This window comes from Suricata suricatta, chromosome 2 (genome assembly GCF_006229205.1).
Source record: "Suricata suricatta isolate VVHF042 chromosome 2, meerkat_22Aug2017_6uvM2_HiC, whole genome shotgun sequence".
Lineage (NCBI taxonomy): Eukaryota > Metazoa > Chordata > Mammalia > Carnivora > Herpestidae > Suricata > Suricata suricatta.
The window spans coordinates 33,192,975-33,210,273 of NC_043701.1; the positions used below are offsets into that span (position 1 = coordinate 33,192,975).

Here is a 17,299-nt window from a genome sequence, read left to right on the forward strand (position 1 = left end):
ACAGACACTCAGTAGTGACACCAGTGAGGATTTGTGCTTTTGTTTTGCTTCAAAGCTCCTAAACCTATCCTCTATCTTTAGTTTCTCCTATGGAGAGAATTAGGTTGATCACCTCAGTGGCTTGCTATGAGGATTACTTGAGACAAGGTAAACCAAGGTCTGTGCCTGACACAATGCAATACTTACTTACTGTATTTATTAGAATTTATACCATTATTATGATAATTATTAGTATATTTTTTAACTTTGAAAGAATATAATGTAAGCAGATGTGGATTTTTTTTAAATTTTGCTGCTTCTGTACTGTGGTTGACTTCTCTGAGCATTAGTTCATCAGTAAAATGTATAAAATAAGGGATTCGAATCATAAAGGAACAAATATGAAATCATAAAAGGGATTAATAGGTAAGAAAGTTCTCTGTTGATAGTAAAATGCTGTATCAAACCTAGTATACTGTGTCCTATTCATTCTATTTATTATTGTCTTTGGATTCCATGGGAGTTGTCTGCTTACCCTATAATCTTGTGGCTGCATATTTAAAAATTCAGTTTCAATGACAAGAAAGAGTCCCATAAACAGTGACAATAAGCTATTAAATTGCAATGAGTTATTAAATGATGGAAACGCTTAAAAACCAAATTTTCTCTGCAATGTATCACTGTACTTTGTTTAGTCTCATGGAAACATCTATTTAAAGTGAACACATGTCCACCATTTTGTCATTTAAGATTCCCTACAGGCAGTAAGGAAGAAAATTAAAACCATGTCTGATGTTTCGGTTTTGGAAACAATTTCCGATTGAGAAGAGGAAGCATGGTTGACAGACAGTAAACTTTACCAATAAATCTTTTATGATAGAATTTTTGCCACCACCAATCAAGGGACCTGTGGTGATGAGCAGGGACATTTGTGGGAGTGTCATCTGCTTTCCTTCAGCAGAGAAGCAGTAAGCAAGTGACAGGGAAAATGAAAATGTAAAAGTTTACAGGGGCAGATTGTGGAATACCTTGTTCATGGAATTTCAGAGGATGATCCAGGGGCCCAGACTAATCTGGGGCCTCAGTCTTCCAGCTTTCTTGCTTTCTTACTCTTTATACTTCCTCTTTGGTTTTACTGAGACTTTTAATCCACTGACTACTTCATCCTCTCACCTTTGGGCCTTTGTTCCCTTCCCCATGCAGCCTTTACTCTAGTTCAGTCAACTCATGCTTGGGGATCCCTTCTTGCCCCAATATTCTGTCATCCCTGGCCATCCTTGACCAGCCCAGCCTCTCAGCTGCACCTTAATCCTTAATTTAATCACACCTTCAAAATCCCTTTGTAAAGTAGGGTTACATATCCACAGGTTTTGGGGATTAGGATGTGGACATCTTTGGTGAGGGAAGCATTGTTTTATTTGCCATCGAATAATTGAAAATAATTGGTAAAAATTTTAGAAAGACTAAAATAATATATTGTCTAATCACATATTTTTTCCTTTTTAAATTTCAATGAAAACGTTTTTTTTTGTTGGTTTGTCTGCTCAAATACAACAGAAGGAGAATAGTGGATCCTCATCTCTGAAGTTACAGTAAATATTTTCCACATATTCCAAAGCTACAATGCTAACTAGCATTTTGAGTTTTTCATTATTTCTCAAAAGTAATTGACACACCCAAAAAGATGTTACAAAGTTTTCTGTTATTTGCATTCTTGCCAAATTATTATATGCATTTATTTTTTAAATGTATCCCTCAGAACAAGAAGTTTAACAATATTAAATAGAACATTCATGATTTTTATTCAGAATAAGCCAAGCTGAAAATAAAATTTTCTACCTTCCTCACTTTTTCCCTCCCCTACCTGTTCTGTCTCATGAAAACGAGTTAGAGGTTTTCGGGAAAGAAACATTTAAGTAACAGTAAAGATGATATAAGGAAACTAAATATTCTGGGAAAAAGGACTAAGACTCTTCAGAAGTGTACATTTAATACACAGATCTAGAGACCAAAGTGGAACAAAGAATTTTTTAAAAAACAAAAAGGAAACACTCATCTAAAGTTAATATTTTCTGATGATAGAAATCAAATCATATCCATTTGGCATAGAGAACCCAGATCTTGCGCCATGAGATGATTACAAGACAGACAAAGCAAAACACAAAAACAAAATCTTGAGGGAACCGAGTCAAAGTTAACTAATCATCGAGAAGCAGCTCCAAAGATCTTTCCACTAGAATAGAATCAGCTGATTAGTACTAGGACAGGTATAGGACACATTTACATTTTTTTTCTCATAGTGGAGGCTGAAGTTAATCTTTATTATCCTTGTGAGCTGATAATAAATACCTTGTAGTTGAAATTATACCCTACTTGCAATCAAAAGACAAGAAGCAGAGTCCACTTTTTTTTTTTTTTTTTTTTTGCCTGTGTGACTGGGAGCAAGTCTGATAACCTGTTTGAGCTTTAGTTTCTTCATCTGTGGAATGAGGACAAAAGTCCCTACTTCAACCATTGGAATGTTTGAGTCTACGTGTGCTGGTGACTACTATTATTTGGCATTCTGGGGCTTTCAATTAGTCCATGGGGGTCTAGGATCAGTCATCTCAGTGAATTCATGTTTCATGACTATGCATTTTCTGTAACCCCCCAAAATTTTAAGACAGTAGTGTGTTTCTTTGATTGTGAAGAAACATTGTTCTTCTGTGACAAGGAGAAGGTTAATCTAAAACAACTATGTACCTGAAGGCCTTTTGTACATGAAAGCATGATTACTTGAGGAATTTGATAATGTAGATAAAGTAATAACAGATGCATTTAAAACACAGAGAGCCAGAGTTTACTAGTTAAGTAAAACAAAAACTGTGCAAATTTTACCCTTTTTTTCTAGAAATATGAGTAATAACTACAAAAACTGAGTGATAGAAATGCATGTATGAAACAAAGCCATTTTCTGCAGTTTGTCAATCAAAATGAATAATCTCATAGTCTCATTTTCAATTAGATTATTTTAATATTTAACTACCTAAAATGCCCCAATCATATTCTTTAGAAAATGGTTAGAGTGGAATACTGCCGTTCTAATGATGACATTTTATTATGATAAAAACGACTTCATTAATTGATGATCATATATCAACTCATAAAGTAGATAAAGGATATAAAAAGTTTTCAAGTCCAAGATAGCAAAAAACCACTTGAATTGTTTAGAATTTTTTTTCAGGAATAAATCTTTATGAGCCTTTTAATCTCACAAAAATGGACAAATTTCTTTGTTATAAATTAAACTACCGTAAGTGGCCTGTGACTTTCTTTTTCAAGGTCTGCATAAGTTGATATGTTATTGATATTATCCCAAATCTAACCATTAAGATACATTAAAAATGAAAAATGTAATGCATTTTAACAGAATGATGAAAGCAATGGCAAGTATTAATAGGGAGGTTTGGATTTTGGCCCCAGGTATGGTTTTGGAACTGTTTTAGAACATGTAAAATTAAAAATAAATGCACTGATGACTTCCCCAGGTATTTGAAATAAGACCTTTTATAGAAGTTAGTCTTGTTGCTCCTTTATTCTCTGAATCCTTGAAAGAACATTTACAACTTCATAATGAAAATGATTTAAGGTCACTATACTGAGGATGAAAAAAACGACATTTAACTATTACATTAGAGCTTTGTTTTAAGTTCAAAGTAACTGTGAAGTATGAAATATCATCTAAGCCCAGTTGTTGATTTTGGAAGCAAAATATCTTTGCTTTATAAAAGTCCTCCTAATGAATATTAATGTTTAAACTTTAATGCAGTCAGACAAACTTTTTAAAAAAGAAATTTAATATATTTTACTGAATCTAGCTCAAATAACTAACTTGTATATTTCTACATTTACAAAAGACAACTTAATTGATTGAGAAACTTATGAAAGCTTCTAAGAGTACTATTAACTCATTTAAACACAGCTATAAGCACTACATATAAATTTGTCTTATAATATCAAAATAGAGTGTTACACCTGAAAAATTCCTTCTTATTAAAGGAAAAAACACATCTTTCATTTATTCAATTCATTTCATTTCTTTCCCAAGAGATAATATATTCTCAATTTGAATTTTGATTATTGATACATTATAATTTCTGAAGATAAAATAGAGTTAAATATTATGCTGAAGTTTTAAAAAATAATAATGCAGGTCTATTTGAGTTTTTAATTTATGATGTTGTAAGATTAAGTAAAATAATTTATGAAAAGCATATAGCATAGTCTTTTCTGCAGGTGGTTCACTCAATAAACAAAAAGAGTACAGAATCTATTATCCAAAAAACTAGGGTAGGTGTGTTTTAGAATTCTTAGTACTTCAGATATTGAAATGTAATGTAGTACATTACTATTGATGCTTTGACAACCCCACAGGGGCCCAAGGCTGCATCCCATACTCAAACATATTAATATATCTGCAGAAATTCCTATGAAATTCTACTATATGTGAGATAAAGGTTATAAATAGCCTTACTTCATTTCAGATTTGATTTTGTCACCAAATGGGTTTGCACCAAACTTAAAAACAAAACAAAGCAAAACAAAACAAACAAACAACTTCCGGTTTTCAGAGCTTTTTGGATTTTGGAATTGCTGTTAAAAGGTTGAGAACTGATAATGAGAGTTGTGATGCAATTGGATTTGGAAAATAAGTCTGTATCTATAGCAAAGAGTTGAATGCATGACTTTGGAAATAGGACAAGCTAATAATTATTTAACTAAGGAGGATTTATTCCAATGTAACACATGCAAACTTCAAGTGAACATTTTGCAAACTGTGTGAAAGAAATCAATAGAACCTAGGGGAAAGAATACAAAATTGATCACTCCATGTATAATTAGAACTTGGGAGTCCACCGTGTTTAGTTCTAGGCCTTCTTCTAATTCTGTACATTCTCCGCAAATCATCTCCTCAGTTGCCATCTAAGTGTAAATGTCAAGTTAGTTTTATCCGTGGTCTATACTTGACTTCTGAGTTCCAGATCCATATATCTAGCTGCCTACTTCACATACCCTCTTGGACATCTTCAAAACTTCACAAACTCAGTATGTTCAAAACCAAACCTAGGATTCTCTGTCCCTCGCAAAACTCCAGTCTTCTCTGGGAAGGGCATCACTATCCATTCAGTTACGTAAGCTAGAAACTCAGGGGTCATTTCTTAGCCCATTTCTGGACATCTCTTAAATCCAGCTACTTGTTTCCATATGCTTACCTCACCCTTAGCACCTGATCTTAGTTCAAACCACCCTTTTTTCTTTCCTGGACTCTCCTTTTATCCCCTAGAATTCATCTGACTGAACTACTCTTGTCCCCTTTCCTGTGATAAAGAAAATAAGATAATTTTATATACCTGCAGGATTGCATGGGCTGGCCCTGCTGGCTCCGTGCATCCCATACCACACTGCGGGTGCTCTGCTCCAGTCCTTTCTGCCTCCCAAGCATTTTCCTCATCTTGCTTCCTCCCATCAAGGTCTTTGCACATGCTGTCCCATCTCCCTGGAATGCTTTATCTATACTCTTGCTCTAGTTACTACCTTGTCATCTTCCAGATCCAGTCCTATCATTTCTTCCTCTAAACCATCCCTAACTTCTGTCTAGATAATTTCTGTCCACATGCTCATAGTCTTGGGTATCTCTCCTTCCTATTAAAGAGCTTGAGAATTTACAGTCATTTGTGTGCTAGTTTTGCTAAAATCTGTCTCTTTCGCCTGGCCAAAAGCTGCATGAGGAGAGAGACCATGTTTCACTTTGCTCACCACTGTTACCCACCTAACTGGCTCATGTATACAGGCACACACATTCATTTGAATAACTTGCTTCCCTTTTGTCTAGGTCATTCTACATGCTTTTGTGATACCTTTTACTTTCACAGAGTTTATCACATTGTGTTACAATTATGTGTTTAGTTATCGATCTCTCCTAATAGACCGTGAACTCTCTGAAAACTGGGATGTCTGTTTTGTTCATAATTATCTCCCCAGAACCTATTATACTTGTATAAAATCTGGTATGTAGTAGGCACTCAAAAATGTTTGTAGAATCAATAAATGCTAAACCTATGAGTGTAGATGTTCAAATTTATTTTGAAGTATTATGGCTCAAGTTATCTCCATGTTTCATATTAACTTATTTGGGTCATTGATGATGTTGCCAGCTGACTTGACTGTTGTGTTGTTCTGAAGACCTTTTCTGTTGTTCCGAAGCCAACATGAGGTGGTCAGTCTCTGATGTGATTCTTACTTGATGTTTGTGGCTCAAAAACTCCAAACACACATGCTTTTAAAAACAGATCAGCATAAGTAAACCACAATTATTGCTGATATTTGTTCTAATTCTTTTAAAGGTATAATATGGTCATTTTCCTGAGATGCTAGCATCAACAAAACAAATCAATGAAAGTCAGGCTGGAGATAGATTGACTTGTAAGGGAAGCTTAGACTTTATAGGTAAATATGAGTGCACATGGAGTACAAACATTTTTAATGATAGAACACTACTGAATAAAAGAAACTCTGCTTGATAATATTCATGTCTCTTTTAAGGCTTGAATACTTAATATTTAAGGCTTCTAAGTATGGGTCTCTCCTCAAAGACATACCACTGGAATAATCCAAATTCAGATGATTGGAACTAAAGGAATATGTTACAGTCATATTTTACAGTATTATCCATTAAATAGCTATAGATTATATAATAGTCAGCTGAAATATGCTGACAGTTATTCAGAAACCAAAGTAAAACTTTTGATGAACCAGGTCCTACTTTGTTCAATAGTTATATCTCAATCAGACAAGCTCAACTGTATAATTTTAGGCTTAGTCAAGATGAGATTTATGGGTATATCATATCCAAAGACTGCTACAAAGAAAGTAAGATTTGAAGAAATTAGTTATTAATCTTTACTGTATAACATTAACAAATGTCATGTGGCATTTATGAGTGGGTACCTGGAGGTAGTAGATTCATAAGCCCCCCAAAATAGATTTCTTCTTATATACCTCTGATGCTAGGAATATAATGAATAGTTACCTATTACTCACTTGTGAAGTCCAAGCTTTTGCTACATTTATTAAATTCCAGCTTAGTACAAAATTAACAAAATTAAATAAGGACTGTCATGTCGTAGTGAATGGGATCATCTGTGCTGATTTTTCCTAAGGGTGTGTGAATGTCTACATACATGCAAATGCGTGTGTTTGGTGACAGTGTATATGTTTTTATTTACTGTCACAAAGTACCATCTTTACTATAAATCTATATCTCGCTGAATAGATTTCTGTTTCTGTTCTTGCAGATTATCTAAACATGCTTATTAGGTAGGTGCCCATGTTTGCTTGATTGATTTGTTTGGCTAGTCAAATTAATGTTGATAAAAATCTTGTTGTTGAGATAATTGCTCCTGTGATGTTTGCCATCACTTTTTAGTTTTGAGTTTCAAAAGGCCAGTACCCCGAAGGTGTTTTATCTCCTCCCAGGTCCTGTGCCCTCAGTTTAGATAAGTGGTCTCCAGGTGGATAGTGACACATGGGTCATAGACCTGCTTTCCAGAGAGGAATGACTTTCCCTTGGGACTGGCTTTAACAAAGAGCAAACTCTCATTAAATGTTAAACTCTCAGTAAATGTTGAAAGAATTAGCTGAGGGCTTCTATTATTATCTTATGGTTTCTCTACAAAAAGATAACATTTAAAAATAAGCTTATATATGTGCATGGATCATGTTTATAAGTATTTATATGATGGATGGCAGTATTAAGGAGAGAAGTACAACATGTATAGATGGAGAATCACAGGGTTGGTGGAGTCCTTCAAAGATTTTTTGGTGCAACTACCTACTTCTAAAATTTCTTTGTACAATATACTCTGTCTGTTGTTATCCACTGATGGGATATGAAACCCACACAAGAACTAGGTCAAAAGACTACAGTGTAGAACACTGAAAAGTAAATTGGAGCAATGAACTCATGTATCTAGGAGCATAATTTGAAAACCACTGTGTGAAAGTAAGAATGACTCCACATGGGGGCATAGAGTCCTTCTAGCCAGCACGGCACGGCTGCCCCACATCACTCCACAGTCTTTTACCTCCCAGGAGCTCTTACACCCACATGCAAATAAGGTCCCTTAGTAACATTCTGTTAATATTATTTAATTTCTAATGAAATCTTTGCTAATTTGTAAATTTGAACCCTCACAAGCTTCATCTAAATTCCGAGACTTAAAACATGTATTATTTATTATCAGTTACCCTAAATCATCTTCTTTTGTTTCACCTGCTATTGTCAGAGAATGGTAGCTGACTTTTTATTTTTTGACATTCGGCTGCTTTCTCGTGGACCTCCAGCAATTCTTTCAGTAGCAGGGATGCCTGCATCTATTCTAGTCTAAAAACAAATAGAAAAAGGAAACAACAACAGCAACAACACAGATGCATACATTTTGCATTTGTGAGGTGATTCTCTCATCATGTTTCAGAAAACCATGCTTCCTGACCAACTCCTTCCCTTTAGTTTGTTCATTTTCAGGAATTTGTGTGATTCTAATTTTTAAAAAATAGTTTACCCAGTAAGCACTTTGCTCTAGTTCTCTCATTAGTGGATCTAAACATTTCTGTAGCTCACTAACACATTATTTCTAACTTCTTAAAAGACCACATCCCTTTATTAGAACATGAGAGTCTAAACTGCATTTGAAACCTTAAAAAATAAATTGACTTTTAAGCTAGGCTTTTCATTTTTTAAACTCCAAATAATGGAACTTCTTGTTAACACCATAATTTCTATCTAAAGGTTAGTCTGAGGCAACTGATATCAGGATGATGGTCATATCAGGTGATGCCCTGGAGCAGTGTATCTGAACAGGAGTCTGCAGTGTAAATTGCCCTAGAGGCTGGACGTGCTATCTAAGGTCCAGTCACATTTTTACAAGATAATGTATTTGGGCTTTTCACTTGATCTGATTCATTTTATGCTTTGGGCCTCTGATCCGAAATAAACATAGTGGATGTGATGGTGCATTATCTAACAATCAATTTTGCAACTGAGCCACTCTTCTCTGTGCTTGATCCTGCTTTCCTCACCCTACAGTGGCTCAGGTTCTGAAATCACCCCCTGCCCCAAGAAACCTCCTTTAGACAAGTCTCACACTGTATTTCCTGGGTAACCCAAATTAAGACAATACTTTTTTTTTATACAAGCATATGAGGAATTTTACTGCGTATTTTATAAAGATGTATTGGAATTTTGTTCGATATTTTGTTCAAGTCCTCCATGGAAATATCCAGTTTATAAATTCTCAGGTGTTCTTCATAAAAATATTTGTCTCTCCTGAGAACTGATTTGATCTAATTATATAATAAAAATATATATATTAGGTTGACCCATATGGAACACTTTACAGATAAAAAATGCTCAAATGTCTGCAATATCACAAGGTTTAATCTTATATATAATATATATACATATATTAAATTTTCCTTTTACCTTGGCTGCCAGGGTGCTCATGGGTAAATTTTTGTATTCAATTGAAATATTAATTTTCAGCCAACATTTCCTGGTATAAGTATATCTTACCACATTCACGATTTATATTTATTTATAAGGGTTTAAAAAATAGGGAGACTTGGGGCACCCGGATGGCTCAATTGATTAAGCATCTGACTTCAGCTCAGGTCATGATCTCATGGTTTGTGGGTTCAAGCCCCACATCGGGCTCTGTGCTGACAGCTCGGAGCCTCGAGCCTGCTTCAGATTCTGTGTCTCCCTCTCTTTCTCTACTGCTCTGTCTCTGTCTCTCAAAAATAAGTAAGCATTAAACAATTTTAAAAAAGATAGAGAGACTATTAAGTACATGCATTCTTTTAAGTGAAATGAAACAGATTTCTGCAGACAGACAGAGCTTGGGCTAACCCGACCATCATTATGTTTCGTTTGCAATAGCGGCTTGTCAGACTGATAACGTTCAAGCATAATACAGAGTTCTGGTGATATGCTTTACTCACTGTTTTCATAAGCAAAATTTCCTTACATTTGGATGGTCTCAATCTCCTGGACAGTCCGGTGAGCCAGATCACAGTCTACGGCTCCTTCAGCTTTCTAGGTGAAGACTTGTGTATTCTGGTCAAGGTTTACCAACTATTTTAGTGGATTCTTAAAGCTGTCTATGGTACCAAAACTATTCAACAACTGTCCTTTAATGACTCCTTCATTCATTCACTGAACACATGTGAACATGATTTTAATCACCTGCTGCGTGTCATTCTCTGGGTTATGGACAGAATGAATGGCAGTAAAGCAGACAATAAGGTAAACACAGTCCTTGCCCTTAGATATCTCATAGTTTTCTTCTCTTTCTTCTCATATCTTTTTATTAAAATTTTTTGTTTATTTATTTTTGAGAGAGAAAGAGGGACAGAGTGTGAACAGGGGAGGGACAGAGAGAGAGGGAGACACAAAATTCGAAGCAGGCTCCAGGCTCTGAGCTGTCAGCACAGAGCTTGAGGCAGGGCTCAAACCCACAGATCATGAGATCGTGCCTGAGCTGAAGTCGGACCCTTAACCGACCGAGCCACCTGGAGCCCTTCTCCTCATATCTTCCTAACTCAGACTAGACCCCAACTCTGTGTAGGCAGACACTGTGGTTAGTTCCCTTCTACCTTCGTGTGCCACTCAGTGCATACACATTTGGCCCTCAAAAAAAATTTCTTAAGTAAGTGGATAAATGAACAACGGCAACCTATCATTTCATCTACTCTATCTCACAAGATGCTGGGGCCTTCAGTAAAGAAATCCAATAGCTGTATGGCCATGTCTTCAGATGCCAAGCAATTTAAAAGTATTTTAAAATAGGCTGCGTATGGTTTAGTTGCTGCTTTACACTTACCTGTCTCATTGTTCTGATATCAGTTCATGATTGGAGAGAATGAAGATTTTCTGGGGAATAGTTTTTCCACATTTCATTGTTATCTCCCCTGCTCTGATAAGCTGTTAGTCCCTTACTCTTACCCTACAGATGTCTTATAGATGGAGTCCCAGGCCGTCTTCACTTTCGCTTGCTAACCCATTGTAATTCTCTGTAAACAAAAAAACCAACAAACAAAACCCACAAAATAACTTAGGCAAATTGGAATTGATCCCATTTTATATTTTACTCGGTATCTGTATAGATTGGTCTAAAGAGATGATAGTCTTGCTTTGAGAAAGGGAAAATACTCATGTGAATTCTTCACAACTAACATTTGCGACTATCTCCCAACTTGTCTTCTTTCTTATTTGCTTTGATCTTTTGTATTTGAAATTTCCTTCCCTTTGCCCCATGTACAGGACCATTTCCTTCCAACACCTGGTTTACCACTTTCTCTTATAATTTATTTTTAAAAACCACTGCTTTTTGTGGCATTGTTAATTCATTGTATACGACACTGAGCTTTGCCTTTGTACTTCAGTCAATTCAAGAGCCAAGATTGCATAGTGTTTAAGAAGGCAGGTTCTATATTCCAGCTCCATCCTTTATTAGTGGAGTGATAGGAGACATATTATTGAATCTCTCTGTCTCAGAGGCTTCATCTACATAGTGCAGTGAGGATACTGATGATACTTCCCTTCTAAGGCTGTAGCAAAGATGAAATGAAATAATGAATGCATATAGCTTAGACTGGTACCTGTTGCATATTATTATTATTATTATTATTATTATTATTATTATTTTTACTGTAGCTGGATATTAACACTACCCGACTGGATCATAAGCTTGTAGAGCCCTGAGATCATATTTACGACTTCTCTTGCACTCTTACTGTAACACCACATGCAATAAGCACTCTAATGAAGGCTCTTAGAGTCAATGGATGCAAAGTGAAAAATGAATTAATATGAACGCTGAAAATTCTGATTCAACATACTTTTCTTAGAAGGAGAGGTATTTTTCATTTGTAGGTATACAATGTTCTTTAGTCTTCTGTCACATTGTATGATTTGTAAATCTGATTCGTAAATCTGAGGATGCTAATGTATATTTTGTATGTATATGTAGATTAAGAAGGATTAACCAAAACTGTAAAATAATCTAAGTAGCTACCGTAAAAAAATTACCACTGGCATTTTAATGAAATGTTATTTTACAACTTTAAAGCACATAGCAATATAATTAGTAATATGTGTAATCTTTATTACCAATCTTAATCTTTTTTATATGACTGAAAAATTATTTTATGGAGGTACAATTAAAATAATGCTAAAAATGTCAGCATAACAGAATTAAACTAAAGTAACTACTACAATATTGTACCCCAAACCAGCTAATTTAAATGCAAAATACTTTGTAAAGGCTATTTATCTGGGCTAATGCATGTTAAGGGATTTAAGAAGTAGTTTGTGTAGCTAAAATAAAAGGAAAAATAAGCACTGTACAGCAATCTTTACTATTGTTTAACATGAGGGAAATATTAAATAGGTTTATATATAGGCCACTTGAGGAAAATGTATTAGAAGCCACATCACAGCATAGTAAATATAAAGAGGACTGGCAGGCAATACTACTTTCAGAGTCTTTTAAAGGAAAAGCTTGAAATGCTTACAATCACTCTTGTGCAATTAGTGTTATATCGTTAACTGTGATAAAAAATATTTTAAGGCTGTGTTTTGAAAAGGGATTTCAAAATACCGAATAGATGTTTAGTTGACACATGACACGGGTTAGATTTTTCTGTGACTGATTCCTTCAATTCATAATACACTACAAAATTATTATTAAGTGAGAATATGAAAAGGTTTAAAAATAAGATTTTTTAATTCATTTATTTATTTATGTAACTCTATACCCAACATGGGGCTCAAAGCCATGACCCCAAGATCAAGATCAAACCAGATGGCCCTATAAGTAAGAATTTTAAAAATAAAAATAAATCTAGCATACAAACCTTAAGAAAATATGGAAAAGTAAAAAAAAAATCATTTACATGTGATGTGATAAAGGATCACATTTAATATTTAGTATATATATATTTCCAGTTTCTGCTCCATCATGGATAAATTTTTAAAATGCTTAATAATGGCATGCCTGGGTAGCTCAATCGGTTACGGGTATGACTTCAGCTCAGGCCATGATCTCTTGGTTTGGGAGTTCAAGCCCCAGGTCCAGCAGTGCAGAGTCTGCTTGGGATTTTCTCTCTCTCTCTCTCTCTCTGCCCCTCTCCCACTTGCTCTCTCTCTCTCTCTCTTTCTCAAAATAAATAAATAAACTTAAAAATATATATATTTCATAAAAATAGTTGTGATTATGTCCCATAGAATATTTATATGTAATATAAAAATCCAAGAAATACATATTATATGAAGGTTACTAATAACGGTGAATCAGCTATATTTTCCTTGTATTATTTTAGGCTTTCTTTTCTGGAGCCTCCAAAAGTATTGTGGCTTCTGTATTTATGCCCAAGTTTTATTCAGCTGCATATTATTTTGAGGGTTATTCTTAAAAAATGGATTGGCACTGAAAATATATTAGTAAGTTTAAATTACTTCTTAAAAACTATCATCTGCTAGCATCTTATGTAAATTATGACAGAAGCATGAACCATAAATTTGAGAGAAGCAGACATTGTAGTGTGTCTGTTGTCATAATTCAGTCGTTGAAGGTGGAACTCAGATTCACCAGATGATATTACTCGTTGCCTTTGTTCTGTTTCTCTTTTGTAGGTCTCAGCACACCTGGAAAGTCCTGCCAAGTCCCAGCTACAGAAAGTGCAGAGACAAGTAAAACCCTTCATGACCCTTGACTACCAAATCGTCAACCAGACTCTTAAAAGATCACAACCTCCAACGCCAAGCAGTGCGCCTCTGGCACAGCATGGACACCCATCTCCTGGGAGTGACGCTGGGCTTACTGGAAATCCACTCACCAAGTTACTAACTCTTGAGAGAGAAGATGACAATGTGGAATGGCATGTATGTCTCATAGCTACTTATGAAAATCTATTATCAGTTTTTGAGGAAAAACGTAAAAAAATTGAAGTCTACATTTTTATAGTAAACATTCCAAATGCAAATGCATTTAACACAAGGGATGTCTTAATGGATTCACATATAATAATTAGTTATGCACATATTAATTACTATGCATGATAAAATATAACAATTCATTTTTCAATACTCATTCCAGTTATGTATCAATGTGAGTCAAAATAGGCTCTATCAGTAATAATATATATTAGAGAGATTTAGCTTTGTAAAGATTTCCTGGTATATTTAGGTAAAATATTTATCAATAGTTATGTTATCTTAAATACCCATTAAAATAAAATAGGAAGAAGTTTTTTAAACAGCAGTCAATATGTGCTCCAAAATAAGTATGAAAATCTTATTGCACTTAATATTTTATGGAATTACATCTAGATTTCTTATTAATTATTTACTCATTCATTTCTATTTTTCACAAATACTTGTCTACCATTTACCAAATAACAGGAATTTAGAGGTACCAGGGATATAAAATGTGTAATGTCATGGGGTTTATAGTTTTTGGGACCTGCTTATGAATGAATCTTCAAAAAGTTTTAAAGAATGAATTGAACTGACAAACCACTAGTCCTAGGAAAAAGACTTCCTTTAATATCTCAGCGTGGAAAACTACATTCATAGCTGAACTTTCTATTCTTTTCCTTTTCTTTTATTCCATTTGATTTGTTAGATGGAGCCATGGTCCTATGATCTCCCACGTTTAATCTCCCAATCTACATTCCTGATGATGATTACTGATTTCAGGTCGCTGCTTTTTAGTTATTAAGTATGTAGCCTCCCGTCACCAAAGAGTAATGCTCAGTATTCCATTATGTGAATTCCAAGTGATAGAGGGAGATTCATTTTTTATCAATTTTACTTTAATATGGAAAAGGATCTGGTAGACTGTTTAATAAAATATAAAACAACCACAAAACAGGACTGTGAAATCCAACACTGAGTAAATCTCTACATGTATATTTACTTAAACTTTTCAATAGTGGATATCTAAGGAATTTTGTAAGAAAAATGAATGTAGAGGTAGGTTTTCTATTCACTCTATGAAGATCATAAAAATATATGTAGGATGAAAATCATCTGTATAGTAAATATTAGAACTCAACCAATACCATTTATCTTACAACCCCCTTCTTCCAAAGTTCATTTCATGGTGCAGAAGATTGATTTCTAAAGGGAAATAAAAACAAATCCCAAAGGATATGTATATGCCAGTCAGTTCTAGGCAAAACCCAGAAAATGATCTTATTATGTATCTTATGAAATATGTTTTCTAAAAAATAAGAAAGGATAAGTAACATATCTCAGTGTTCTCAGTTGTTATTAGTAAATGTTTTTATTCCCTAGACACACAGCTTACTTTTTCTTTGATGATTTTTTACATTATAAAGGAAATTTATGTGATCATAGTGGTCTTTTTGATGATGTCAAAGTTGCATCTGAGAAGGGTTGAAAGCCTCAAGAGGTGTAGAGCTCTAGGGACAATGTGCATATTGACTACAGAAGATTTTTTTCTATTTTTTAAACCATTGTACTTCCGACTACGTATATAAAGTTTCTTCTGTCATCATGTCTATTTAATCATAATGTTATCCAGTGCATAATAGTTTTAATCAGTGTGTGTTCTCTTTGATTTGACTTATCACATGCACGTTTTCACATCCAGCTACCATTCATGGTCTTGTTATCTTTCATAGCTAAGATGTATTCTATGTTGTTGCAATTTCCTAATGTTCTTTGATTCGTGATAGGAGTCCATGTCACAAAGCAGCAAGTGTGCAGTCTTTAGAGTCACACCGTATGGGGTCAGGGCTACCACTTACTAGCCGTGTGGTCTCAATCCTTACCCTTCCCAGCATTCCTATGACTTGAAGAGTTGTTTTGATGCTTGCATTTTTAAAGTTCCAAACACAAAGGCAAAGTAGGGGCTCAGGAGAGAGTGGCTGTTGCCATCCTTTGGTGTTTCTTTCTCCTAAGCTTGTCTTCCTGTGACATCAGAAAACAGTTTATTAATTCAAAGGAGACCTCAGAGAACATAGCTACCACAGAATAAGTCTGTGAGAGCATCCTTAGATTTAGGATTGGGGGTTGGTATTAGGAGCAACATGGTGATGAATGGTTTATGAGACAGTGAAATAGAAAATCAAAAGGACCATTTTTTAGCCTGGGCCTTTCCAGGATAAAATCCAAATTTCTACTCATGACGCACAGGACCTTTCCACACGTAACCCTGCCTCCTGACCCAGATTTATCATTCGGCAGCCCAATGCCACTCTGTGCTTCAGCCATGTGTTTGCCAGTGGTTCTCCCTAGTGGCCAGGTCTTCTCTTCTGTCTTTTCTTTACCAACTACTCATTCAGACTCCAGGATTTGGCTGGATAATTCTAACTCACTGTTCAAAATTCATTTCAGGTTTCTTCTCTAAGGTGCTTGTACTGGTGGTTCTCCGTGTAGAAGAATGCTGCTTCTCTGACTTTTCATCACAACACCTATAACATATGGACAAAAATTGCACTTATCGTAGCATTTTCACAGCACATGCTACATTTTAACTATTCATTGTCTTGTTTGTTTTCTTATCTACTGTATCTCCTATTAACTGTAAGTTGAAGGCGAGAGAAAAAAACACTAGCAAATAATTATAATATTATGTAGAAAGGACAATGGAATAAATAGGAGCATGAAAATGTTATTTTATTCAGAAATGTCAATAGTAAAACTGAGAAAGTGGCTAGTGGGGCATTTAGCTGAATGAGGTAGCATGAGTGAAGAAGAAAGATGGGGAGCAGCAGAAAATGAAGTGAGCAGGAAAAGAGTAGGCAGGTGGTGGCAAAAGGTGACACCAGAGATATAGCAATGGACAGATCACAGAAAGGTTGGTCTCTATGTTAAACAATTTCAAATCCTTGAAAAGTTTAAATGTGGGGTTTGGGGTGATATTATCCAATTTGACCTTAAAAATCATTGTCAGCTATGTAGGGGAGGGATCCTGGAGGAAGAAGACACTTGGGAGGTTATTTCTATAATGTAGTGAGAGGTGATGGGATCCTTTATTAGAACATGTTAGAGTTGAGGCGTCTGGGAGTCCACCATGTTGAGATGCTAGTGACAGGTTCCCTGAGGAGAGTAACCTAGACTGGAGAAAACTTTGAGAGTTGTCAGTATGTGGAGAGTATATGAAAGCTCAAGTGAGAAAGAAAGTTCCTGGAGATCATAAATATAGTAAGAAGAGCCATGAACAAAGGATGCGATGGAGCCTTAAGCAATATT

At 35.0% G+C, this 17,299-nt stretch overlaps 1 protein-coding gene across 3 annotated transcripts in view; it reads left to right on the forward strand.

Annotated features, from left to right (window-relative positions):
* Positions 1 to 17,299, forward strand: part of TFEC (transcription factor EC) — a 69,705-nt gene that overhangs the window by 10,338 nt on the left and 42,068 nt on the right. For all 3 annotated transcript variants that reach the window (XM_029924628.1, XM_029924638.1, XM_029924648.1), the window contains exon 2: positions 13,712 to 13,960. In XM_029924628.1, coding sequence (XP_029780488.1) covers positions 13,781 to 13,960 — 180 coding nt within the window. In that variant the 5' untranslated portion in view covers positions 13,712 to 13,780. The remainder of the gene's footprint in view (positions 1 to 13,711; positions 13,961 to 17,299) is intronic.